Source organism: Bombus impatiens, unplaced genomic scaffold (assembly GCF_000188095.3).
Source record: "Bombus impatiens unplaced genomic scaffold, BIMP_2.2 scf_0368, whole genome shotgun sequence".
In the NCBI taxonomy this organism is placed as follows: Eukaryota; Metazoa; Arthropoda; class Insecta; order Hymenoptera; family Apidae; genus Bombus; species Bombus impatiens.
The window spans coordinates 6,737-18,205 of NT_176787.1; the positions used below are offsets into that span (position 1 = coordinate 6,737).

At 38.8% G+C, this 11,469-nt stretch overlaps 1 protein-coding gene across 1 annotated transcript in view; it reads right to left on the reverse strand.

The window, feature by feature from the left end:
• The window catches only part of LOC105680823 (uncharacterized protein DDB_G0271670-like), a 3,360-nt gene extending 1,359 nt beyond the window's left edge, over positions 1-2,001 (reverse strand). Inside the window, exons 1-4 of the mRNA XM_024367869.2 lie at positions 1,997-2,001; positions 1,610-1,904; positions 1,328-1,516; positions 43-1,012 (exon numbers count right to left, since the gene is read on the reverse strand). Coding sequence (XP_024223637.2) covers positions 43-1,012; positions 1,328-1,516; positions 1,610-1,904; positions 1,997-2,001 — 1,459 coding nt within the window. The remainder of the gene's footprint in view (positions 1-42; positions 1,013-1,327; positions 1,517-1,609; positions 1,905-1,996) is intronic.
• Between the last annotated feature and the right edge of the window lie 9,468 nt (positions 2,002-11,469).

The following is an 11,469-nucleotide window of genomic DNA, read 5'->3' on the forward strand; positions in this document are numbered from 1 at the left end:
AGTTGGTGGCGCAGGCGCTGGCGCACGAGCTGGCGCATATACTGGCGCAGGCGATGGCGCATGCGCCGGCGCAGGTGCTGGCGCAGGAGTTGGTACACTTGCTCGTGCTCGTCCTCGTCCTCGTCCTCATCCACGTGCTGTTGATTCTGCTGAGGCTGGCGCTGCTGCTGAGGCTGGTACTGCTGCTGAGGCTGGTGCTGCTGCTGAGGCTGGTACTGCTGCTGAGGCTGGTACTGCTGCTGAGGCTGGTACTGCTGCTGAGGCTGGTACTGCTGCTGAGGCTGGTACTGCTGCTGAGGCTGGTACTGCTGCTGAGGCTGGTACTGCTGCTGAGGCTGGTACTGCTGCTGAGGCTGGTACTGCTGCTGAGGCTGGTACTGCTGCTGAGGCTGGTACTGCTGCTGAGGCTGGTACTGCTGCTGAGGCTGGTACTGCTGCTGAGGCTGGTACTGCTGCTGAGGCTGGTACTGCTGCTGAGGCTGGTACTGCTGCTGAGGCTGGTACTGCTGCTGAGGCTGGTACTGCTGCTGAGGCTGGTACTGCTGCTGAGGCTGGTACTGCTGCTGAGGCTGGTACTGCTGCTGAGGCTGGTACTGCTGCTGAGGCTGGTACTGCTGCTGAGGCTGGTACTGCTGCTGAGGCTGGTACTGCTGCTGAGGCTGGTACTGCTGCTGAGGCTGGTACTGCTGCTGAGGCTGGTACTGCTGCTGAGGCTGGTACTGCTGCTGAGGCTGGTACTGCTGCTGAGGCTGGTACTGCTGCTGAGGCTGGTACTGCTGCTGAGGCTGGTACTGCTGCTGAGGCTGGTACTGCTGCTGAGGCTGGTACTGCTGCTGAGGCTGGTACTGCTGCTGAGGCTGGTACTGCTGCTGAGGCTGGTACTGCTGCTGAGGCTGGTACTGCTGCTGAGGCTGGTACAGCTGCTGAGGCAGGTACTGCCGCTGAGGCTGCTGGTGCTGGTGCTGGTACTGGTACTGGTGCTGGTGCTGATGCTGGTGCTGGTGCTGGTGCTGATACTGGTGCTGGTGCTGGTGCTGGTGCTGGTGCTGGTGCTGGTGCTGGTGCTGGTGCTGGTGCTGGTGCTGGTGCTGGTGCTGGTGCTGGTGCTGGTGCTGGTGCTGGTGCTGGTGCTGGTGCTGGTGCTGGTGCTGGTGCTGGTGCTGGTGCTGGTGCTGGTGCTGGTGCTGGTGCTGGTGCTGGTGCTGGTGCTGGTGCTGGTGCTGGTGCTGGTGCTGGTGCTGGTGCTGGTGCTGGTGCTGGTGCTGGTGCTGGTGCTGGTGCTGGTGCTGGTGCTGGTGCTGGTGCTGGTGCTGGTGCTGGTGCTGGTGCTGGTGCTGGTGCTGGTGCTGGTGCTGGTGCTGGTGCTGGTGCTGGTGCTGGTGCTGGTGCTGGTGCTGGTGCTGGTGCTGGTGCTGGTGCTGGTGCTGGTGCTGGTGCTGGTGCTGGTGCTGGTGCTGGTGCTGGTGCTGGTGCTGGTGCTGGTGCTGGTGCTGGTGCTGGTGCTGGTGCTGGTGCTGGTGCTGGTGCTGGTGCTGGTGCTGGTGCTGGTGCTGGTGCTGGTGCTGGTGCTGGTGCTGGTGCTGGTGCTGGTGCTGGTGCTGGTGCTGGTGCTGGTGCTGGTGCTGGTGCTGGTGCTGGTGCTGATGCTGGTGCTGGTGCTGGTGCTGGTGCTGGTGCTGATGTTGGTGCTGGTGCTGGCGCTGGTGCTGGCTCTGGCGCTGGCACTGGCGCTGGCACTGGCGCTGCTGCTCCTGCTGCTCCTGCTGGTGCTGGTGGTGGTGATGGTGTTGGTACTGGTGGTGCTGGTGGTGATGGTATTGGTGCTGGTAGTGCTGATGCTGGTAGTGCTGGTGCTGGTGCTGGCGCTGCTGCTCCTGCTGAAAACGGGACGGGAGTTTATATAACTGGAGAGCGACGAATTATGAAAAGTTTTGTGATTTTGTTGACAAAGTTTGGTGAGCCTCGACAGGATTCGTACCTCGCATATTTCTTTTACTTCATAGAAATGACAAGCTAGTATGAATCATAGACGTTTGCGTCGATGAGAGCGTACAATAATAAAAATAGTTATAATTATAGACTAGTTATTGTAATGTAGCGGCACGCGAGCAGGACAATTCAAATCCTGTTGTTGTTTTGTTTCGGAGTATCATGACCGTTAGGTCACAGGTATTGCAAGGAGTAATGAACTCCGAGCAAAACAATGTCGCCGCTACTTTCAACCGTCAAACGCAGTCGAGTTCAAACTTTCCGACTGTCCCCCGACCAGTATAAATAAACAAACGAAATGACGAGCTAGAGAAGTTCAGCGATCGCAGCATAAGCATATAAATGCATCAGACGTATATACAGAGTTTCTTGAGATAGCGCGTATTTATTTCGTAGGAGTTATCATACCTGGACTTGTGACGAATCAAGTTTATAGACAATATATATCTTTAATAAATTGCTCACAAACAGTTAGTCTGTTATTCGTGATATCCAAAAAGATCAATCCTCTACAAATTGAAAAGGCACGAATTATCAATCATCTACAGTAATATATATGTTTACATTTAATATCTGTATGAACGCAATTTTGCCTTGTTCCCCTGTTTTCGACAAATCGGGTGGTTAATTATAATATTATATTTTCGATCAGTCACGGGTAGACGCGATCGCGAGGTAGCGCGTCAACGGAAGTCGTAAAATCCCGTTACGATTACAATAATCGACACCACGAACAGATCGACCCCCTTAGTTCTTTTGGGATAATAGGGTTGATTGATGTGGTATAACACTGCGATTAACGTGTTATAATATTTATATTTACAAGATAAAGTTACCTTGTTACGTGTGATATAAATGTCGTAGACGAATATTTGGCGGATGAAGACCTGATAGAGATGCACTGAATGTTCCGTCGTAGTACAACAAGTTCCTTACAGTTGAATGTAGTAATGTAGTAGAAGAAGAAGTTGAATTAACCCTCTTGATGTCGTAGAAGAAGAAGTTAACTCCCTGATGTAATAGAAGAAGTGAAGCCCGTTCTCGTGTTGTTACGGAGGAAAGCTCGGTGTGGCAATGCCTTTTAAACTAAGAAATCGGATTCGTTGCTCACACTTTCCGTTAGTAAAGTGAGGGTAACAATCTGCGATGCCCATTGGCTATCGTCAATGTTAATGAATGATGATAGAAGGAGGAAATCTCCTACCAACGTTGCTAGTGAGTGAGATAAATATTTACTTTTTCCGTCAGGTAACTGCTTCCTCTGTAATATTTAAAAGCGCCTAATAAACCTAAGGACTTTGCTAAGAACCAGCCATAAAGCGAAAACACTTCTAAGATTAGTAAATCCTTCAGAATAAACAGATTAACTTAAGTACCATGTATTAAAACAATTAAGTTAAAAAGTTTATGGTGGCTCCTTAGGTTTATCGAGGGTTGGAATGACGGTACGTGGACTGTGGACCGTAGGTACGAACCATCTCACGCGACATAACGATTATTATCGACATTATCTATTTAAAATCGACCGCAAAGAAATATCCTATTTGGATTACATAATTCGAAAATTAACTATTTGAACATTTTCAAATTTTGAGACAAATTTAGTAAGGTAATTTTCTCAATTTTAGTATTTTTTTAGCTTGATATATTATTACTTCTTAAATATATACGCGTTATGTAAAAAATAAGCGACTACTACAGATAAACATGTACATATGTAGTAAGTATCGATCGAAGATAAATCTTAAAGCCTCTAAAATCGTAAAAAATTTTTTGAACAAATTTCGAGATAGATATATTAATATTTAGTAGAATAGAATTGTTTAACATAACAGGAAAAGTAAGAGCGAATAAAAAAGGATATGCAAGAAAGAAAGGAAGAAAGAAGGAAGGAAAGAAAGAAAGAAAAAGTTCTGGGGGATGAAATGCGGAATACAATGGAAATGTTGTAGAAATGATAACATCCGGTTGTCTGGCCCGTCCTGTTGATCTCCCTGGTAGCACTATGGTTTCATGTGCACCCTTGTTGTAAGGGGTTGGGACGGTGGCGGTAAGGGGAGGACGTGGTTTCGTTGATTAAAATAACCTCGTCAGTGTAGTCGTTCTGTTGTACCACTAGTCGGGGGATGATGAGTAATCGTCTGGCTTAGGAAATCGTCATGACAAGGGCATCGGACAAAACAAGGGGCGGAGAGGAGAAGAGCTGCAGGTCACCCGTTCAACAAGATCAAATGCGAATTGAATAAACTGTAATAACATAAATTTATAATTTACCTATAGTACTGAGAATAAGTAACTGGAAAATTATATATTTCCTTGATCGTTAAATAATTTAACGATAAAAAAAATAATCGGTAGATACAAGTATACCGTACGCGTAATTGTAATTGCAAGTACACGTACTTAATGTAAATAAATAATTAATTATAGGACCGACGAAGTAAAAATATCGTGCTTTAAACGTGACTGCCTTAATTTTTATAATTATCCTTAAATTTTATCCTAATTCTTTAATTATTTTTGTTTTCATTCTCATTACAACTGTTACTTTTAATTCACATGAATAAAATATACCTATTCCTGTAAGTTACGATTTAGAAATAGGATTATAGATAGTATTGGGCAAATTTTATTTGGAACAAACATAAAAAATAACAATCTGAAATAATGAGTTCCAACCACTTTATTATTTTTACTTTAGAAATAGAGAGTGTAACTTTATTTCATATTAAGGTTAAATAAATTATTTTCAAATGCTTTTCCATTTTTGTTAACTTTTTCAAATAAAAAATAATTTGAACTTTAAATAACACTTATACTTTGCATACGATTAAGTCATAAACAACATAATCAAGTTATTCTATCTACAACATAACGATATTTGCTCTTGGAATCGTTATAATTACGATAATATTTAAAGAACACGCGTTTGAAATTGTGAGCGGAAGAAACTGTGAGAAGATTTTTATTTTACGAAATAAACAATAAATTATTTCTTATAAGTATTATTTCAGGAAATATTTATTCAAATGCGGAATAAGAAATTATATAAAATGATTATTCTTCTTCGTGAGGATAATAGTCTTAATAAATAATACAATGACTGGAAGAAACTAACGCATAATTATATCAAAATAATATGTTGTTAAAGAAGATAATGTATCTTTAAATAATAAATTAATAAATTAATAATTTAATTAATAAATGTAAATAATCATTTTTGAAATGTCTTATTTAGACAATATCTATCATTTTTTCTGAAAATAAATGCAAGTGGTATAAAAATTTCTTATTTGCATCGTATTTATATAACAATGTACACACAGATATACACTTACTTACATATATGTGAATATAAGTACTTACAAGTAATGACAAAGAAATAATTTTTATATTTAATAACAATAAATATTATAATAACTTAGGATCGATAAGTAGATATATTTTATACATGAAATATTTACATTCGCACATATAAAGTAAGTAAATCAAAGTAATAACGTAGTATAATAGTTGCAGAGAAGGGATGAAAGATACAATGTAAAGTAAACGGAAGCTAATTGGTCATATGACAGGGATGGTCCTGACATTATAATTCTACTCAATAAAGAACTTCAATGTCCTGACTTTTGATATATATGTCGGCTTCACATTATGATTAAGGTTACTGGCGTGAAACGAATCTTCATTTGAATTACACATTGTCGTTATGCAATAGAGAATGTATGGACTAGTGCAAATACGATTATTACAGAATTTGACAAATAACCGTGGTAATTAGATACTCGAGAAGCTAATGACAATGATTCTACGTTCAATAACGAATCCGCGGTCAACGGGATAACAGAATGCGCTTTCTTCCAAAGTCCAAGTTGTACTCGACTTGCTTGTCTACGGTACAAATATTACTAAACTAACTCTTTGTCAAAACGTGGAATATCCACCGAGCGTAAAGACGCTAAGTAACTCGCTAATACGACCTCACGAGAGAATGACTTTCCGTCACGATGATGCCACAGAGGAAAAACTATATGGGGTGTGTCTAAGGACACGAGATCCTCGAATTCGTCGAGGAAAGCCTTCGTTCGGAAGGTGAGGGAAATAGGTGTTGCTGGTAATTGGTCAATCTCCATATCGGTGGTTAGAAAAAAAGGATGCTAGCCGCCCTTGAGGAAAAGTTGCTAGCGGGAAGCATCGTTCTTGAAAAAAATAGATTTCCCCTATCTTTCCGTAGTTGGGACAAAGACTGTTTGTCTGTTTGAAGGACTTTAGTCAACTAAATCCTAAGATTTATGACGGGCCCTCAGGCTAGCTGAACATGTACTGCGGAGACGCATCGACATCTGGCAATCATCTTGCACGAAGAATAGGGTCTACGTGTGGCGAGCTACGGGACAGAAACCGTTGGAATGATTACTGTCGCGTGCCGCCACAAATGTTTCTTTTAAGGAGAGCTATAGAATTACTCTATACCTTTGTTAGACAAAGCGTTCATCCCGTGACCGCGGCTACGTTCGGCGACTGGCTGTCGCCTGTCGCCTCGAGCCCAAGCTCATCATCACAACTCGCGAACAATTACAATCGGATTGAATAACTACGATTGTTTAATTACAGCTATAGTAGACTCTAGATTACAATGATGCGGGATTATCCAAAATTCCAAAGGTTCCGGTGTTCTTTCATCTCCGACATATATATAAAGGAAAGGAATACAATTCGCGTCTATATTAAGTCCCGTTAACATTGGCTTTTTGCAAAATTACTGTACTTTAGATTATCTGATTGAACCAGACTAAAAAGCGCATTTTCATTCTACAATGGTCTTGAGGAAAGGACTTATCATTTTGAAAAAGAACATTATAGTACCTAAGTACAAAATATTTATTTATCGTCTTGCATTAATTGAGAAAAGAATTCAGTTTAATAATAACAATTTATCACGATTAATATTTGTTATATTCCTTTTTATTGATTAAATTGTTATAACTTGTTCGATCTTTTCGTGATAGATACCTATTATTAATAACTTTTAATTTTTTTAGTATCTCTAACTTTCTTTTAAAACTACGATTTTTAGCTTAAATTACTGAATGTATCGTACTCAAATATTATTTTTAAATAATATATATATGTTGTGAGTACATATGTACATAAATAATTTGGCATAATTGTGGGCACGATATTTATTATAAATTATAAGGGATTATCGATAGAATAACTATTGGGATTAGCCGATTTTACTATAGGAAAAAAGAATTTTATACTTAAGAATGGGGAATAAATATAATCAATGTATTAGTAAAAGTATCGAATTGTATCTATAGGCTACCTATATATCTTTTTAAAATCACAGCGAAATACATATGTGCATACATGACTACCTACTTATAATACATATTAGATTGTCCAAAAGTGTCTTTCTTCTACAGACACGTCTTTTACAACAGCGCATCTTTACACAAACATGAAACCTAATCTGTCGAACGTCGTGATCTTTATCTTGATAGAATAAAATGGATCATACGTAATTCGATAAAATAATATAAAACGAAAAATGTTGTGCATCCATTATTTCCTTATAAAACGAAAGAAATTTTTAAGATCGTTTAAGGTCTAAGCACTCGCTAAGCACAGTAGTAAGTCGATTACCTTATAAATTATAACTATCTGTGCACATACTTACAATTAGATAGTGAGATAGTAGCGGATTTTAAAGGTCCCAAAGATGTTTCATTTCGTAGTAATATATTGTAGAAATCGTTCAAGAAGAAAAGAGTATTAGCAGCGAAATAAATAGGATGATTTGTGTAACCATTTGTTTGTACATGTGTATGGTTGAAATTCTTCAAACGATTAAACGAACTAATATATGTTTGTCAAGTTAATTTCTACATAAGCATTAAGTTTATGGCATAAAGCTTAATTTATGATGACAAAATGTTCACTACACACTGATATTTGCAAACTAGTGTTGTTACAATCTGAAGCATACGCCTGTTGTTAATACATAATGTGATATTCTTCCATGTATTCGTAATGCTCGACGTTTCAGATTCACGTGGTTTTTCACAGTAGGTATTACGTTCAGGTATATATTATATTCTGCACCAAAGTTGAAGAGAGAAACATACAATTCAATGACTACACATTATGCACTTTTACAACTTGAAGGATAGATAAACATACATAGGTAAGGAATACGTATAATGTATAACGTTCATTGAGCGATAAAAGTAGAGCAGTAGGGTAGACTAGAATAGATAGGGTAGAATAAGGTAGTAGAATAACCTAACGATAAGTACAATTGTTCTTTGCAATAACTACATATACGATCTTTGATATGGTCGTATTTATTTGATAATACAAAAGAAAACACGGTAAACATTTGAAAGAAGAGAGCCACATCCGATTTCGATAATTTTTTAATATGTTCTCAAGTTGCAGTATTGGAAATTAAAAATTTATTATAAAAAATAGTTTACACAGAGATACATAATTTGTTGGACACCATTTGTATCTAATAGAGCGTAAAAGTAGTAAATCGAATGCTCGTGTTTACTTCTCTTATTACGAGCTATATCGATGGTATTTCTAATGGCTCCGACAGAAATAAATAAAACACTGCGGTGTTTTGTAAAATTATTATTTTATGCTTTGATATCGCATAAGTACATGTGTATTGTAGGATTAATGCTATGGAATAAAAGTGTGGGCCCGAACAAATCTAAGCCAATCTAAATCTAATTTTAATTTAAATAGAAATGAGTTTGACTAAAGTTAGATTTTTCACCAAGCGGGAGTGTAGGAAAAGGTAGAACAGAGCCCCTCTCCCATCCATGCGTTTGATTTACCCCCATTATATTAAAGACCTTCGCAACACGATTCAGGTGGTGATTTTGACAACATATTAAAAAATTATCAAAATCGGAGGTGGCTTCTCTTTTGTAAATATTTAATATTAGCTGACTAACACGCAGCAAATATTTCATATCATTTTATATCGTATACGAAGATCACAGAAAAAAGAAATAATGCACTATTTGGTATACGTAGAGCTACACAGATTCGCTTAATACATATGGATTTGTTATAGGTGCATATACCTACGTAAGTATGTATATATGTGGAGATTAATCAAACGATAAGTAAATATACCTATCGAAAGCAATGTACGCAATAGATATATCGCTACATTTCCATCAAATATACCATATATCTCTCGCAACTACAAAAGATAGAAAACAAAAAAGTAGATCAAAGAGAAAATAATAAATGCACGAGTTTTGATAATTTCTCTCCAATCTCTCTTCTATTTCCGTAGTTTCTTTCACCAACATAATACAACAAAGCACATAAATATTGCATAACGAGTATACGTATTACTGTGCTGTTCGTTTATACATTTCGTCAAAAAAGACGTTATAATTTGCCAAATAAGGAAAACGTTGGGACGATTCGATATTTTATATCGTGTATTGCATTTGCCTAACGAATGTTCGTTGAAACAAAATAATTAATAAAATCTAGCTATAATTAAATTGATATAAAAACATTTTGCTGATATTCGGATCATTAAAATAGCGAGAATATAAAAAGAGGAGTCAGGGTAAGAGAGTGAAAGAGAGGGAGAGAGGGAGAGACAGAGAGAGAGAGAGAGAGAAAGAGCGTCGTCCAGAAAGAAAGACTCGGCGGACAATCACAGAGAAAATCAGATGGAAAGGGAAAAAGAGAAATACAGCGTAGCGAACAGAAAGGCTCCGTACAGGAGGCGAGCATAGAACGCCAACGAGAGAAAAAGCGAGAGCAAGAGAGAACTGTACTCAGTGCATGCAATCTTTTTAATTATGAAAACACGGCTTTGTGTTTCATTTTGTTTTGTCGTCAGGGGCGCTATTCTATTCGGGCCCTTCTCCTTCCTCATCCGGCTGGTTCTTCCTTTTTTTTATATTATAACGCGCGCGCACCGCTGAAGTCAGGAGAGGGTGTGCAGGGCTGGATAGGGTTCAGGAGAGGGGCAGAGATAGGGCAGGGTGAGATTGCTTTAGTAATGAATTACATGGCTTCGGGGTATGTGCCTGTCTGATGCGCTACGCTATACGAATACCGAGCATCACTTTCTGGATTTCGCTACGGCTCCTATCACTAAACTCGCGCACCTTCTTCCTCTACCTCTTCTTCTGCTTACGCTTCTTCTTCTCTTTTTTCTCTTCCTCCCCTTGCAGCTCCATCTTTTTCGCGGTCTTCTTCTCTTTCTCCCACTTTTGGTCGGTCACTTTTTACTTCTTTATTTCCATTTGGTTTTCCCTATTTCCCTAATTCTTATATCTTTTCGTCTCGTTTCATCTTAAATTAGTATGTATATACTTTGAAATTATACAACTGTACAGGTATATTCAGTTTGATATCTCGAAGAAATAAAATACAAATGAGGGAAAATTGAAGTTAGCTGAAACACATTTTTCTTGAGACGAAGCAGGTATAATATTCTCGTTGTCGGTATTTCCGTGTAATAAACGCTCGATCAAGTTGGCATAAGTACCTAAAAGAAGAAAATTTCTACGCGTCACAATGTTAGATTGCATATAGTTAGCGACTAAATATAATACTATTCAAAACAAAATTCGATTACAATTGTGCTTAACCTTTAGTTAATTTATAACGTGTAGATACTAACGATGAATTCTGAATACTTTGCCGTATTTTAGAAATTACAAACTTCATCCCAACACCATCTAATAAGCGTGGCCATTAAATTATAGACGTACCATTAAATTATTCGCATAAAAACGGTATCTACGTAGGTATAGGTACTCGTAGTTTTTACTTATAACTATTAAAAATATAACTCGTTACCCGCTGATTATACTCCATTAGAAACGTAATTTATTAAAGTCGTTAATCCATTCGCATTCGTAATAATAAATATGTAATCCAAACTACTGAAATCGCTCAAGTACGTATTTCGAATACAACTTCTAAATAAAAGTTTATTTGGGCAAAGAAATTTTCTGTTAAACGTTTCGGTCCGTCGTTTTGTTTTCATCCATCTATTTCCGTTTTCATTGCAGCAACAGCATAACGTTCTCGTTCCGTATAGCGACGGTATAATTTCTAGTTATAAGTTATAACCTCGATTCAAAATGAAAGGTGAAAAAATCGGAGCTTAACCAAACGTTAAAATGAATATCAAATAGGTGATGTGACTATTACGAGAAAAATTGCTAACGGGACAAGAAAATTACCTAATGAACAAAGTGGAATAACAAACTACATGAACGAAGGAGAGTTTCGAGAATGCAAATTGTAAAAAGCGAGAGAAAATCTTGAAAAATCAAAATTCAGGTATCAACGTTCTTTGGAGAAAAAATTCTGCGCGGTACGATTTAGTGAATTTTCCACAAGAGGGGTGTGTACTTATCTCCATGGAAGTGGTACCGCCCCTAGAACGGGTGGACCAATCCCGTGATATAAACCAACCCC